Source organism: Lepisma saccharinum, chromosome 6 (assembly GCF_977018435.1).
Source record: "Lepisma saccharinum chromosome 6, izLepSacc3.1, whole genome shotgun sequence".
NCBI lineage: Eukaryota > Metazoa > Arthropoda > Insecta > Zygentoma > Lepismatidae > Lepisma > Lepisma saccharinum.
This window is the reverse complement of record NC_139234.1, coordinates 16907019-16924489: the sequence shown is the minus strand read 5'-3', so window position 1 is coordinate 16924489 and position 17471 is coordinate 16907019. Positions and strand designations below refer to the sequence as shown.

The window sequence follows — 17471 nt, the reverse complement described above, 5'->3', positions numbered from 1 at the left end:
CTGCCAAAGAGAGAGGGATTATTTGTGAATAATTCTGCTATATTAAAAAGTAACTTTATACCATCAAACCCTGTGTAATATCCATGATCAGATGCCAGCCATATATCAAGGGGTCTAGCAAGTGTCGGTGCCGAGTGCCTCTAGTGGAGAAAACTCGAGCTTCAGATGTCCATTGGCAGATATAATGGGAAAGCCATGCGGACACATGCCCTCCCCTAAAAAAAATGTTATGGAAAGTAATGGTATCCTTAAATTGCAACAAACAAAAAATGTTCGAGCAACACAAGGTAGAACAATATCATGATTTCCTCCGGTAATATACTTTTCCAGTCAGCCAAAGAATAAAGTTTAGCACAAATAAACTAATCGGAACTGAATTTGTTGGACACTGAAGTGTGCACCAGCTGTAATCGAATTTAGGCAGTCCTCAAAGTGAGGGGATGCAGGTGGAAGCACAATTTTCACAATGCATCCCCCCAGCTGTCTCACTGTCACCATGTTGAAGCATGGGAGCATCCCCCAGCTGCCTCCAAGGCTCGACCAAACATCCCTCCAGCTAACATTTTCCACTGCAAACGCTGAATTTAGGACAACTTGATTACAGAACCATTACGTTAATACTTTCCCTGTGGGGATGTAAAAGGGTCAAATATGGAAACTCAGATTATACACAAAGTTATGCTAATGGAGATAAAGAAGAATCTGCATATTATAAGATGTCGCACACACACGTGCAGATCTTTCTGATGCTTGTGACAGTTATACCGTAGAAAGTGAATTCTCACATTTTCTCTACTATTTTCTTTTAATCGTTCCTAATTCAAGTACTGTAGAATTGCTTCTGCTTCACAAAACTGCTAACACTGTTGACTTGTAATCAAGATGTCCCAGGTTCGATTTCTAGCGGAGCCACATGGCACAGTTTATAGAGTTAGTCTCATTTTACTTACCTGACTGCAAAGTGGTCATAAAACAAACTTCGCCATCGCCAAACTTTTTTTTATTTACAAAAACTCACCACATATTATGCTCGGCACACCATGTTATATACTTATTCTGGACTTATGAATATTCTGTGCCTCTCGCTGAAAATAATTCTACATCTATTCTGCCTATAATAATAATTCTATACAGAGGCATCTCGTGAACGCATGCGCATGCGTCAATTGTGGGAAAAAGGGCAGCTTGCTCTATTCATGAGCATTTCTACATTCTAATTTCTTTATATAGGAGAAGTATTTATTTTACACGAGAGCGCTGAACTAAGCTTCTATTACATTTATTGAATCTGAAGTGACGCATGCATCAATTGTGGGAAAAGAATTATTACTTTCACTTCAGATCCAAGAAATGTAATATAAGCTTAGTTGAGCGCTCTCGTATAAAATAAATACTTCTCCTACATGAAGAAATTAGAATGTAGAAATGATCATGAATGTTGTCGCAGAGCAAGCTGTCTTTTTTCCCCACAATTGACACATGCGTTCACGAGACGCCTCTGATTCTATATCTGCCTATAGTGACGGCAAAAACGCTCAGGGTGGAAGGATTGTAGTGCACTATGAAAATGAAAGTAATAGACTGCAAAACCGCAGCATGTTCTTTCACAGGAACGAGGAATCGTGTCCAGTGACATGCCAAGATTTACGATAAGGGGGGGGGGTGCATATAATTACTTTTTTTTAGTTTTTAGTAGTCTGTCCTCATTTTGCCATATTCCTGCCTTTGATGTTCTTTTTTTTTTAGGAATACTGGGCCAAATGGGCGAGTTATGATCCCCACCAACCCCCCCCCTCCTCCCTTGGGCACTCCTATGATTGTGTCATATTTTTGTTGCTTGCACTGGTTTAGAGTAAAATTGGTCCCTTTGAGACATGCATGTATCTAGAAATATGTTTCGGGGGGGGGGGGGGTCCGAACCAAGTGTCTCAGGAATAATAATAATAATGTTTAAATTAAAACAATTACATTAAATCAAATCAATACTAATTACAATACATAAATTAATATATTATTATTACATGATTAGTTAAAAAGACCGTAGCTATAATAATAGAGATATAACAGTGCAAATTCATTACGTATCTTACCTTTAGTTAAGCTCTGAATAATTTACATAAAAACAAGTGCTCTGGCAATGATATTAATGTCAAATAGATGAATAATTGAATATTTGTCAAATATCAAAAATGATGCCAAATGAAAATCAAGAAATAGATTATCAAAAACATTCAAATCTATCTCCAGTGCGTGACACTGCTTAGTTTCAATTATTTAAATTAAAAATACATGTAGTTTGGAGAAAACTAAGTTTTTGATTAAAAAGAGATCAGAGGAAATTAATAACCATCGATTATGCAACAAATGCTAATATTTTCATTACTTAATTTTAGTACTTGGTAAGTCTTTCCGTGGGTCTGGACCCCTCCTAAATATGTCCTTCCTGCCCCTCAAAGCCCTATGATCCCAATATAATCCTTGTCTTCCAATAAGTTAAGGAGGAAATTATACAACAAATGCTAAAGAAATATATTTTTCATTATTTAATTTTAGTACTTGATAAATCTTTCAAGGGGTCCGGAACCCCTGGACCCCCCTAAATACGTCCTTGCTTTGAGACAATGTTAAGTTTTTGAAATTCACTGCACCAAGCAATTTTAAGTCTCCGATCAGGGGTGCCTATGGGGGAGGGTCCCTTCTAATAATATGAAAATCAACATTTATATATTTTTCTAAAATATATGTAAACAAAATACACCTTAAATGCACTATATATTTGATCCATTAGCAGTGTTTCGGAATTTCTAATCCCGGTTTAACTGCGGAGGTCCAGTCTCAATTAGCCTGCCTTTCAGTGAAAACTGTTGTCGCTTTTTAATCTCAATCATTGTAATCAATAGTACATGACTGTTACTTTGTAATAAAGGGGTATCGGGTTCGTTCCCCAGTCGGGGCATGGTTCGAATCACACTTTTCAACTGTAGGTCCAGTTCAGATTTGTGTGTCTCCCCGATGGCATGATGGTTATCTGTCATCTTGTAATCAAGAGATCGCGACTTCGGTAACCTGTGGAAGTATATAGTAGTTCGGATCTCACTTTGCACTGTAGGTCCATTTCCGATTAGTCCGTCTGAACGTAAAGCGGACCATGCGGCCTGGCAAATTCTTAGAAGTCGCTGCCACGATCTAGAATTTACTCGAAAATAATTTGATGTTTGTTAAAGTTCATACTAATTAATATGTACTCTTGAAATTAAATATTGATAAATGAATTATGGCATGTGTAAAAATTTGTTTTTGTCTACACTTATTTCTATAACTTTAAGTTTGATTCATAGGTACAACTTGGCAGGTCACTTACCCCCCCCCCCCCAATTTTCAGGATTATTAAAATGTACAAGTTAGAGGGCCTGAGGAGCAAAGCAATAAATAGTAATACTTGTAATTTCGCAAACGTCACAGTTATTTAGCAAGTAAGTAAATGTTCACAGTATTCACTCACCACACTTCCTATGTATATATATAAAAAAAAACTTCTAAATAGAAAGATAGCAGTTTTTTTTCCCATTCACTCTAATGGAATTATTGCTTTAACAAAGGCTTCCACAGTTCGAAGTGTGATGCACACCATATCTTCTTTCCTACTTTTAAGCTTCTCGAAGCCTTCGACGACAGAAAGTTGCCGGTTTGTTACACTCACGTTACTTTTATTCTCGGGCCTCCCCCTCGGCGTAGAGGTGTGGCCACCTTGTAATCAAGCGGTCATGGGATTGATACCCGGTGGAGGCACCACAGTGGTTCGGATTCAACAAACTGTAGGTCCAGTTCAGATTAACCTTTATGTGCATAAAGTGGACGTGAAACAGCCTCTCACTTCCATTGCGCTTAATCAAGGAATCAGTGACGTGCGGTGACGTCGACACTTCAGGTAGCAATGAGTGGCGTGCTCAACGGGTCATAATCCCCCCTTTTTTAGGGCCCAGTATTCCTAAAAGAAGAACGTCAAATACAGGAAAAATTGCAATATTAAGAATGACTACAAAAAATTGTACACATAACTTCCACCCACTTTCGAAAATCAAAAATGATTTGATTTGACTACTGAGCCAGAGATGCCGGGTTTGAATCTCGGCTTGGCAATGGGTGATCTTTGTGTGTCCCTTGCCCTTCATCAATTTTATCATATCGTCTTCGCGATTATCCAAATATGGCGGAAAGCGAAGTAAAATAAACCAAATCAAACAATCAATCAATGAATGATTTTATTTGATTCGCTTTTTTATACATTTGGTTAATCGCGAAGATGATACGACAAAATTAATGAAGGGACAAACACAAAGAACACCAATGTCCAGGTAGGGGTTCCAACCCGGAACTCCTGGTGTTGTAGCGCGCTGTGGTAATCACTCCCCCACTGTTGGTTGATTTGACGTTTTAAGTCCACTTTATACACAGAAAGGCTAATCGGGACTAGACCTATAGTTTAATGTTGGATCCGAACCACTATATGCCTCCATCGGGTACAGATCCGGGACCATTTGCACTCCCCCAATGAGGTCGGCCGACAACAAACATGTGAAGAAGACGCTAAACATTCGAATGCGTGGGTATCGGTAAAGCAAACTGCATTTCTCCTGAGAATTAATTTTCAATTGAATTTTTGAAATACCATCTTTATATATGATTAACGTTTTTTCAAAAATTTTGGATTGCTTGATTTCCATAATTTCCCCATCTCACGATCTCGTTGCTGAAGGATCCGGGCTCGAGCCCTGGCCTTTGCTTGAGTGTTTATTTGCAACCACTCTTCACACGTTTAATTTAATCAACGTTCATCGTCATGGCAGAAATTAGGTAAAGCGATGGAAGAGAGAAGAAAATACAAATAATTTCCTCCCAGTGCATCTGCAGGGCACTGTGAAATCAGGAGCCTAGAATTCTCTGTTTATGATTGTCCCTCACGACTTTCCAAGCTCTTAGCTACTTATTCCGATTAAATCTATACAACTAGAAAAAGCGATGGGTAACCAAATGTGGCAGAAAAGCGAAGTAAAATAAACCAAACCAACAACAAGAATTAGAACGCGCGTTCTCTTGCCCAAATAAGTACATCCGTATTTATGATTGTTTAGCTTATCCATTTTTTTATTTGAGGCCAAGAGATTAGTATATTTAAATAAAACACTACTAAAACGAGAGCGAGAGAGAGCGTGAGCAAATATTTGTTATTTAATCATTATATATTCCATATTTTTTAAAAAAGCATAAAATTTTGTCTGCACATAAGACGTTCCAATTGCATAAATGATAAAAGTACATCTCATATTATACATACATATTGTACAACGTGTAAAAAGTAGTGTAAATACAGAGGACAGAAATACTGCAGAAAAATTTCCCCTTAGTTCTTTAGAGGATTTACAAAGGAAGCGAAGGGAATCCAATCCCCTATCTGTCCTATAGGAGATAGACTGGTGGACCTGAAAGCATGGGCTTTCAACCATTGGAGCGGGGGCAAGGAAGGTAGAGGCAGAAATCTTCCCTTTCCCTTCCAAAACCCGTTTCTACCTGGAACTGTGAGGCGGAGAAAGAGCGAGCTAGGCCGCTGAACGCACCGAGGGACGAGAAGCGCGTGAAAAAAAGTGTTGCATATGAACTGTGGCTTCAACAAAACAATAAATATTGTGATTTGAAAATAATTAGAGATTTGAGATTGATTGATCTATCTCTGCTAGACTAGCTACTCCTCAGTGCACGTCACTGCAAGGAATCCTTCCGCTCCCATGTTATTTTGAAATTCAGTGATTACCAAATAATGTAGTTCTATCTGAAGCGTAAAGTCTTTCAGAAGCAAACTAATGCCTTCACTGCTGGCTTTGGGATGCTGCGAAGTACACCACAGAAGGAAAAGGAAATGAAAGACACTGCTCAAACCATGCAGCTTCAGTGATTCTGACTGACTGAAATTTCCCTAACAATGCCAAAAAAATCCCTCTCCGATCTCAAAATACCGTTTTGTGTACACACATACAACCGCACCCCTATGCCCCTCCCCACACAACAGGCGTTTCTCCCTGAACATTTTCCCGTTCCTGCAAAACATGCCTTTTGAGAAGATTCCCGCGGCGAAATCTATTTCAGGACGAGGTCAAAGCATTGTCAGTCATTTCTGCGCCAAACTGCAATACATGAAGCATGACAAACTCTTTGGAATCGAACTTTCACTAGCTCAACTAGAAATGGACAAATCTGATAGCGCTTTTGGTAGTTCTTTTTGAACAGAAGTAGTATTAAGCCCAGTTTATAGTGCATATTTCGCGGCGTTTTTCGCGTTAAAGTGCAAATTCGGTGTTATTCTGAAAAAATGGCGTAATTCGCGATTTCGAAACACCAAAAACTTGTCTCCTTAACCTACCCAATACATTTTAAACACTTTATTTTGCTTTCCTCAACTTTTCGGTGTTATCGTTAAAACGAAAACTTCACGTCCCTACCAATGGATTTATTGAAATTTTGCGATTTCCTGAGGCCAACATAATTTGGTTAAGTGCTGATTTTCATTTGACATGTTGCATTACATCAAAATTTTTGAATTAATCAGAATATTTCCGCTCCAAATTATGTTAATGAATTACTACTGCTCAAACCAAATTTAAGAATCCCTCGCGACATAGCGTACGCAAGATTTGTTTTTTATCCGGAGGGACTATTTTTAGTCTTTGTTTTAAATAGTTTTCAAAGACAAAAATGCTAAACGAGGGCTATTTTAAGTGGTTTCCATTTACCACTTTTTTTTTCCAAATTTCTTCATTGCATTCATTTGAAAATGTTGTTTCTCTCGAAATTCAGACCCGTCGGTTGCAAAAACGAAAACACGAAATGTGAAATAACAAATTGTAATGTTAATTTATCTGTTTCTGAAAGGTGTGAGGTGCATTTTCCTACCCTGTTTTGTCACGAAATGAACTGCAAAATGCGAAATAGACTCTTAAACACGAAATTTACCGTCTATATACCGATGCGACACTTTCTGAAGTCAGGATTATCCTGCGAGTTATGCAATTCACGGAAAATTGATTAATTCTGCTGTAAATATTTGAGAAACAAAAATGGACCCCTTTTTGCAGGAACTAACTTAATATTCTGGTAAAGATTTAATGTGCTATTAGAAGGGATATATTTATATTGTGTAATAAGTGCAGTTCTAAAATCAAATTTGGAATTATATTCACATTTTTAAAACCAAAATGTAATTTTATGTGTCGCCTCTTCACCGCTATAACAGCGAAGTTTCATTTTATTTACCACTTTTGAACCCGAAATTGACTTTGCTTTTGTACACATCAAAGAAATTACAGAAACTCACAAGAAACTGAAATCAATTAAACAGTATTTAACAGATATACCTCTATATAATCTCAATGAATTTCAATAGTTAAACTGGATTAGTAAATTGAAGCATTTAAATTCTTTTGATATTGTATGTCTCCTTTATTTGGATTATCTGTTTTACAAGTTTAGTATGTAACACTTATAACTGTTTATGTTTAACCCATATGATTTATTTGTATTTTTGTGTTTGCATTTTGTTCTTTTTATTGTAATCTTACTCCATTTGTAATATTTAGTATTGTATGACGTTTTCCACACCCATGGATATGGATCTACGGAAATAAAGAATTTGTTATTATTATTATTTATTACTTCTAGCCGGAAATTCCGTGCTTCGGTTCCGCACGTTACCCTGTAGTAAGCGGTACACCATTTCATTTCAATAGAAGCAGACGACAGAAGTTCTGCTGCCGGATTTTTCCGTGTTTCCCCGCGTCTCAGTTCACGAGGCCCTGAATTCCGCTTTAACAGCCTGCTGTGCTGAATATTGCTGGTGTACATTTATTAAAAGGCAATACATAACCTACTTCTCTCACACAGTAACAGTCATGATGGCGTGAATCTGCATGCATGTTTCGACCGCTGACGCAAGCAGCGATGAAAATATTTTATTTACGTTGCGAGTCCAGAAGAATGATGCAACATAGAGAGTTGTGGTGACCACTTCGTCGATTCTTGTCGGTGATTAAGTACTCAGCCAATCACTTTCGTCCACGTGCTGAAAAGTATCAGCTGCCTAGCATTGTTGCAAACTCAGTATAAAACTCTCTGCTGAATCAACGTGTTACGTTTTATTAGGCTGAGAAAGTGCAGATACACACCATATAATACTGGAGTTTTTTTTCTAGTTTGTTATCATTTTTAAGGAAGTGTAACATACAATTGTAAAGGGGAACGTTTTTTGTTGTGGTTCTTTTTTAATATGTAATAGGGGGAAAGACGGATATTTTAAAATGTAAAGGAGTAATGAAGAATTTATATGTATATTGTAATGGACAAAAAATTGCATAAAAGCTGTTAAGTCCAAAATAAAGGAATGAATGAATACGTTTTATTATACAGACTTGGACACTGAAATAAATCAATTTATTTATACACTATTCTCGCAATTTCTAAGGTTATTCATAGGTTATTATGTAGAAGAGAGACTACATTTCTGATCGAACGAAATATTTAAAATAGAGGCACGTCGAAAGCTCGGAGCAAATAAGTACATAAGGGCAATTTTACTCTTATTTTTTGCTGTTGGTTTTACTAGTTTGGTTAGGTGGAAGAATAGCATGTCCATATGGATGTTTTAAAACCATTCTTCGGGGAACGCTCAATGCTCCCAAGTTCCCCTTATGTAAGAACGTGTAAGAAAGGGAATTTTTTGGAAGTAATAGTTGGCTACCAGATTTTTCCGGGCCGAGCACTTGACGTCACAAGATAATTAGGTCACTGCCAGCGTGTCGTTCCGGTGGGTGTGCGAGAGCTCTAGCAGAAACAACAAGAAAAGAAAAAGTTTCACATCAGGGAGAACAGTTTCATCAGGAAACATTAGTGATAAAAGTGTCTTCTGGGAGGCTCTCCAAGTATTTTGGTTGTAGTTGTGTGTTCCAGAACACGTATGGTATTGTTTTCATTCGGTAATAAAGTCTAGGAAAGTGTGTACAAAATGAGTACAGCAAAAACAATAATAATCACAGCTTTTCCAAAGTCTTCTAACGGATTGGAAAGTATGAAAGAAGTTTTGATCCCAGTTCGTGTACGAAATTCGTGTGTCGGTTCCGTAGTTAGGAAAAGTATACAAAGTTCACAGATATCTGAGATGTCAGCAATTCAACGCGTTCATTCGGAGTCCCTGTGCGAGAGGGACAGCGAAAACCAGGAAATTCGTAGCAGGAAGAGAAAACTGGAACACCTAACTCTGGAAGAAAAGTTAATGCGAAAGTAAGTTTTCAAGATACAAGCAATGCCATAAATGAAGAGTGACAAGTTGATGTAAATATCTTCTTATTTCTGTAACCCATAGGAATTCGTTATTGCTACATGCCAGTATGTACACTTATAATGATTTTTGTTGTGTTTTTGCGATTTCTCAGTAAACTAGGCGTTTTAATCGGTTTCATGTTTCTAATTCGGAATTGTAAAATTAAATTGATGATAATGTCAAAGACTACGCAAACTTCATTTGCTAATGGAATTTAGTAGAACAAGAAATCTGTTCAACCTCTATTTATACTAAAGTATTTTTTTTTAACCTGAGGATCAGTGGTGTCTTAAAACTACTGTCATATAAGGAAGAGACAAAAAAATAGGATATGCATCTGGTTTGGTGATTGGCAAAGTGAGTGCTATCAACGATCCCAATATCTTATCCAATTGGAAATGCCTGAGATAGTGATGAGCGCAATTGACAAGTTATTTGTAATATGTTCCTATCAATATAAAATGCACATTTAATTTATACAGCACCGGATGCCATTTTAGTATTTTTGTTTGTTTAGCAGTACTTTAGGAATAGTGTTTGTTGAACTCTACACCTGCACATCATCCCATATGACATCATGGCATGTGTGCACATGCACAAGGGTACATTTACCTTTTTTAGGAGGAGTGGGTAAAAATTTACTATTCCACGAACACATGCAACTTCTTCGTTTTGTCACTTTTAACATTCGTACTTACCTATCTGCTTCGCGAAACATTCTTGAAGATGTAATCACGTTTTTTTGATGAAAGTAATGTCAGCTATTCACATTGCGAGTAATCCTTTATTTGCGTTGTTTCGTTTCCGTAAGAAACAGTATGGCACGTACACCTTCACAGATCATTGCGTGCCGTGCTTGTGTTTTGTCGATGCAGCGTTTCCAATTTTCGTAACCCAAAAAATATTCAAGTGAATTTTTTATAAGCTTCTTTGCATTATTTTACGAACAAAATTTTAACTATGCTTGCCTAACTTAACCTTGCCAGAAATGGGTCGGGGGGCTATGCGTGAATGGTTTTTGGGGCTACCCATTTTTCAAGTACCCAATTACAAAATCCAGTGGATCTTCCACACCCGGTTGAATTTCACCATGCATCCATGACAAGTCATTTTTTCGGAAAACAATGGCGTGTTTGGAAACCCTGCAAAACACAAGCACAACTCGCAATAATCTACGGAGGTGTACGCGCCAAAGGCTATTGTGCATCGGAGAAATAATTTTTAACAAAAATAATGAATTTCTGCTATGATACATTCCCACATGACAGAAAACACCTTCCAGCTGTTAGACAATGCTACAGGAACTTATTACCGTAAGTAGTTTCTTGTGTAAAAATGAAGAAATCTGTTTGTGGAATAGTAAATTAGTACCAAATATTTTACTACTGCAAGTAAATGAACTGTTCATCTCTGAATCTTGAACAATTGTGCAATATTCTATTGACTGTTGATTTAGTTTTGTAAAAACAACGGGTCCATCGTGAAATCTTCCACCCTCGATTTTGCTAGGATTTTTTTTTTTTTTTTAAGGAAGATTGTGTGTTGCAAATTGTGAAAAACAAAATTCTCGAGCGCGGAAACAAATATTTAAGAGTGTACAGCCATTTAAAGTAAGAGTGTACAGCCATTTAAAGTTGCGAGGTGGATGTCTACTTGCGGCCATGTCGTAGCATCCACCCAAATCCGTACTGATGGATATGTCACAGTCGCTTTTTCAGGGCTAAACAAAAAGTTCATAAAAATCCCCCCCCTAGATTCTACGCTCCGCCCCTGGGGTAATTGATCTGCAACGGCCCCGCCTCCTCTATGCTCGGGCAACCTTCTTACGTAGGTAAGGAATTTTAATATTACAAAAATGTAAGTTTCGTAGCACGTGTATCTCTAAAAATTTCCTTCCACGCTACTTAAAAACACCCTTTCTTAGAAGAAACTTCATTTTGGACAAAGAATTTTGAAATGTGCTAGAAATCGGGGTTGGCGGATTTCACGATGCAGCCAAAACAACAACAACAACAAAAATTAGGCTATTTTGTTGAACAAGCTAATGTGTGTATCACCAAAAATGGTCTAAGATTCATGCCCTAACAAATATCAAATAGTAAGGCATGCAAAAATCAGAAAAATCTCTAGAAAAGCACGCTTGTACACATAGATTGTAGCTCTTAGGATTGAACATTCAGAACACTTTTAGAACTAAATGTAAAAAAAAAAAAAAAAGAGAAAAAGTAGTATTCCCTGAGCAGGTACCCTTGATCCTCTGTACCCCCTTGGGAAAGTGAAATGTTTTTCATGGTTTATAAAGATTTTGTTGTATATGAACATTTTCAGTTGTTTTTAGCTTGCAGAAATGTGTTATTGTGAAGCCTAACAGCCCTAAGGCTTTGCACAAGTGTCTACCAGTTAAGAACGTCAAGAAAAACTAAAGAAGTCAACAAATAAGTCAAAAAGTCCAGAAATTATGCTTGTGGTCAAGAATTTTGCTATGAGAAGGACTGATTGATTGATTTAGTTTATTTTATTTCACTTTTCTGCTGAATGGTGGTAAGATGATGGATGAAGGGACAATCAATCTCAAACCTTTAGGGACGACAACACAAACCCCCACATAAGATTATACTGGCTGTCAGTGAAGGCGATTGGGGGCAGTTGCCCACCACTTTTGCCCCCACACTATGCTAAACCTTATATGCAAAGGAAAATATAGTGTCCTTGCCCCCCCCCCCCCCATTAATCCAATTTCCGCCACTGTTGGCTGCGAGTCCAGACACCAAAGCCTTGCTAGTCTGCCAAATGCAGTCCAGGGTAAAGCAAGTCTAATTCTTATTAAATACAGCTTCAGTGTTAATCTTAACTCACTAAATAAATATTTATTTTCTTAATTGCTAATTTCCAACTACCTAAGTATGGGTCGAATAAATAAAGGTTAAGAAGAAAAAAAAAGTCAAGAATTTTGGACTTGTTATTTTGGTAGACACCCTGATATAGCACCCAATGTGACAGCAGCTATAATTTTACATCCTTAGTTTAGGATTGTTAGGTTTTGGACTGATAGTTATTTTCAATGTGTTCTTTCGCTATTTAGCGGTTTTTTACTAATAAAAGCCGCGAAAATACTCCAAAAAAATGGCAGTTTTTTTACTTATGCAGACCATATTTGGTATCAGATATTTATGTTTTCTGCATGCTGGAACCAATTTTATATTACTGAGACATTTTTTTTAAAGAAAAATTCAACATGATTCTCGGAGGTAGGGAGGGGTCTAAATTATGTCAACAGATCCCCAGTTTATGTGCAGAAACAGTGTTCGCAAAGTTCCCACAAGGTGTGATTATGTCAAATCGGAACAACTTCAAACTCAAGCAGTTGGAAAGAATCCTGCAGATACTCATTGCCCAAATTAGGAACTTTAATACTGATCATGTGTCAATATATTGGTCCAATAACTCATTAAGCATAACCGAGATTTAGTTGAAAACATTTTTTCTGACCCATTTGTTGATTGTTTCTTTGTTGGTATGCCAGTTCTCCCATTTTAAAAAAAATAGCTTACAATTCTGAATGAACTATCATTTTGGATGAAATTGCTGCATTCTGCAACCTCAGAAATAGCTTATGCACATTCTACAAAATCTCAAACATCACACCACACTCATGTCAAGATTTTGAAATGTTTTCTTTATCCTCCTACACATGGAGAGAATTATCCAGCATATGGAAATCAGACTATGTATTTCTTACGAAGATACCATAGATATTTTTGTGTTGATTGTCCATCTCTGTATGCTAAGTGGTCTTGGGTTTCACTTTGCAGGAAACTGAAGAACCGGGTTGCTGCTCAGAGCTCTCGCGACAGGAAGAAGGCAAGAATGGATGAGTTGGAGAAGGAAGTAAAACAATTGACACAAAAGGTAATGTTCTCTCTGAATTTTTTAACTGGGGATCAGTTTGTCCTGGAGTTTTGTTCAAATGCTGGCAGGACCTCTCTAATAGCATAGTGATAATGTCATTGCCTTGTAACCAAGGGGTCCCAGATTCAGGACCGAGTGGGAGCATGTAGTGGGTTGATTGAAAGAGTAGGTCCAGTCCTGATTAGCCTAGCTGCACATAAAGTGGACTTGGAAACATGCTGGGGAAAGTGCATTTTGTAATTGTGCCATTCATTCTCATTGTGATTAACTATCGACTAGGTGTCTTATAGGGTGACCCAATTTTAATATGTAACTTTGGCATTGTCATTGTATTGCAACTCGGATCGTGTTCCAAAGGTTCGTGGTTTATGTTCATAGATATAGCTGAACACAGATACACACATCTATTACAATTGTTTTGTACTTGCCTCTTTGTCTGGCTTTTGGTTCCAAATGTAACGATTTTTGTCCCAAAACAAAAGGTCAACGACCTGTTTGAGCGTATGTTGGGGCAATTCAAAGCTCTGTTATCTTAGTGGTTCCCCCCATGCAATTGGGAATGAATATGTTTGTCCTGGGAGTATTGAACTGATAAAGGTGAGGATTAACTGTTTAGTCTCCTCTCTGGAACCCCTTCAATTTGGATATACGAGGGAAGGATAGAAGTGCACTCCCCCAGTTGCCCTGTAGTGTCTATCAGAGTTAATATGCAAAGTAGGGATCCACTGTAAGGTTAATCTGCTGAGATAAGGAGCCTGACCAGCAGGAAAAATAAAAATATTACCTGATATATGTGGCCACAAATTTGTGTGTATGTATGTGTGCACAGGGGGTAGGGTGGGACATAGTAAGTTGAGTGGTAGAAATAATAATAATCATCTTTGAGGGATGACACCTACTGAGTCCACCAAATGAATATTGGATTGATTGATTTGGTATATTTTGCTTTGCTTTTCTGCCACTTTTTGCTAATTGTGAAGATAGTGACTGAGTGATTTTATATGTTTAAATTGATGAAGGAACACTCACAAAGAACACCATGTCCAGGCAAGTATGCAACCTTGGGATGCCTTTGTAGAATGCTGCACTAACCACCCTATCACGGTGATGAACATCAGATGAATATTATCCATTGCAGCTGGTTCTTCATTTTTTTTATTTACATTTTTTTACATTTCATACTATTAATACATTAATGTGCGTAGCTTAAGCCTCTTTAAAGAGAAATCTTTGAAAGTTAGGGGGAATTTTAAGTGATAAATCTAAAACATGAAGTTGTAACATATCTTGCATTTTAAAGTAAATTTTTGTGATCTAATACATTTTTACTTTGGTTAATCTTTGGAATAGACTGTTTTCTCCCCCTGCTGTTCTCTTTAAAAATAATGAGCCTTTTTTGCCCTTTTATAAATCAAAATGAATAACAAATTTAGACACTCAGTGCCATGCCTATGACTAAGTAATTTTTGTCTTCTTTCCTGCAGTATAACAGTTTGACGTGCAAGTGCGATGAGCTTAGGAAACAGAATGAGAGGTTGCTGGCAGAAAACGAGGAGTTGAAGAACCGTCTGTCCGTGAGAACCAATGTCGGCTGCGGATCTGTTGAACCTGCAGCGTCCATTAATGCCCCTCTGCCGAAGGGACAGGAGTCGCAGCTGGCATTGCTTCTGACGAGACTCTTCCTCTCCTGGAGTTTGATTGCCCAGCGGAGTACCTCCAGCAGCTCCAGAAGCTGGCAGAGAGCTTACTCTCAGGTGGAGAAGGTGTTGATGTCAAGGAAGAACCTCAGCAGGTATGCGATTTGCTTAAATTCTTTAATTGTACTGAGGATAATGGGCAGTAATTTAGCATATTGACTAGCCCATGAGGTCTGCACACCTGATCTCCTTTTGGTGTTATCAGTGCAGCACAATAGAATGGCATCATAATGCAAACCAGATGATGCAACCCCCTCTGTGTTAGTACAGTGGGATCCATAAGTATTGCTCAGCAAATTGTCTATGACTATTTATTACTCTCATTGCACAAAACAAAGGGAGTAAACGTGGTGATGGACAATTTGCTTGGTAATACTTATGGATACCACTGTACATGGTACAAACTGAAATGTTGCAGCACCATTTATCAGTTGCCAATAAGCCACAGGGTTAACAGGTGTTTGCTGAAGACAAAACATGCACTATTTCAAGTAGTAGCTGGCAAATCAGTGGATGTCAGGTTCACTAGGCAGCAAACAGCAGCTAGTAAAACAGCCTAATGTGACTGGAATAAAAATGTACTATCCTGAAACTAAAAGTTTAATATGTGTATTTGCTATTTTGTATTTCTCTTGTCTTCATGATTGGGAAAAGAGAGACGCGGTAGTATATAAATACGGAGAAACTAGTACTCACTTTTATCCGCGAAGCTGTTTTTTCTTCTTTTTAGATTAATTTCAGTGGCCACTGCCACCATCCTCGTTGGAACTTGCTGCGCTGTTGCTTGGCGTGCGTCTTTTGTTCGTAGTTCTCTGGCTGCCGTTAGGTGCGCTGCTCTTGTCTTGTTGGGGAATTTGTACTATCCTACAACTAGTACAATTATTAGAACATACAGAAAACCATACCATTAATTGACATTCTTAATTAATACTGAAGAAATGTGTTGTTTTCAATGCCACTCTAATATATTCCTTCATAATCATTTTTCAAAGCATTGAACATGTATTTTTGATTTTCAAAGAACATCTGCTCATAATATCAAATTCAAGAATTTATATGCACCAACACCTGGCAAATATGCCATAAAAACCTGAAAAATATGCACTGAATTAGGAGAATGAACGTGAAGAGCACTTAAATTTTTACTCTTATCCCACAAAACACAAAGGAAAAGTAAAACTGCTCAAGAAACAAAACATACGTAAGCAATCAATTTATCAAAGCTGTCAATTTTTACTGAAAAATATTATATCAAAATTGCCCCTACCTGCAGTGCTCAAAGTGAAGGGGATGTGAGAGGATGGTATCCCCTCAGCCTGCACAATTTTTCCACAATTGTCACCATTGTAAACCATAGCAGGATATCCCCAACCAACCCCAAAGCTCGACCAAACATACTCTCTGTACCCTTTCTTTGCCTCCTTCCAGCATACAGGAAAACAACTTTTATGAGCAACTTCTATCTCAAATATCACATGTTAAATGCATATTAAGGTGTAAATTAAATGGAATTTGCCCACACATTCATATTTTCTGGAGCCGTTACTTTAACTCATCTGACTTCCATATATTTGAACTCGTAAGGACACTTTCCTTCAGTCAGTTTCGGTGCTCAAGAACACAATTAAATAACAGAAAAAATCGGCAAAAAGATTATCCTAAATACCAAGGTTTTAGCAATGTTCTTCATCAAGCAAGACACATTCTGCTCGTCAACTCTCCCCTTTAGAATATGAATGACTTGGCAAACATGATTTTTTTACATTGTGGATGGTTCTTAGGAGTTATTTGAGGAGACCCGTCACTGAATAGTTTACAAATTGCTTTCTAATTTGGGGGAAGAAAAAACTTAATAGTTTCCTAAGAGAGATAACAATTCTGACTAATTCCCAATAATGTTGAGCAGCTGGATAGTAAAACGTGATAACCTGTTCAAATTTGAGATAAAGAAAGAGAGAAAAAGAGAAAGAAAACATTGGGTGCAGTTGCCACACAATCTCCTGTTGCTCACACATTTATTAGAAACAACTTTTAATACACAATTTGAAATTTTTTCCACTACCTAGTAATGACCCTGGGCATCCCTAGTTTTAAACTCTGATCCAATTTTGTTGTGGTATTCTGTTTCTCCATTAAAATACGCTTGAGGAATTTCATCAATCGAATGCAGGCTCCTGTGGTCTGTCACACCGCTACGGTGTAAAAAGTTGTTGATTTACTTGTTCCCAAGTGGCATCTGTTGCTTGTCGCTTCAGTGTGTAATTTCCCTAAAATGTAGGGTATGTCCTGGAAAAAGAGGACATGTGGTAGAGTATAAGGTATACTAATTTATGTAGAGTAATTTTGTAATTTGCTCTTTTCAGGCATTTGACCAAAGCAGAGTTATTGAAGAAATCCTGCTGGGAGATAGTGCGGCAGAAAGCAGAGCAGATGGAGGAATCGCCAGATTGGAAACTGATGTCAGTTGTTCCAGTGACTTGACAAAACAAGCTGATAGTGCA

The 17471-nt window shown here is 37.6% G+C and overlaps 1 protein-coding gene across 1 annotated transcript; it reads left to right on the top strand.

The window, feature by feature from the left end:
- The first annotated feature begins 8819 nt into the window (after positions 1 to 8819).
- On the top strand, positions 8820 to 17471 carry LOC145988596 (uncharacterized). The gene is made up of 4 exons (XM_083123587.1): positions 8820 to 9324; positions 13177 to 13273; positions 14758 to 15065; positions 17334 to 17471. The coding sequence occupies exons 1-4, from the start codon at positions 9050 to 9052 to the stop codon at positions 17449 to 17451; spliced, it is 798 nt and encodes a 265-aa protein (XP_082979713.1). The 5' UTR covers positions 8820 to 9049; the 3' UTR covers positions 17452 to 17471.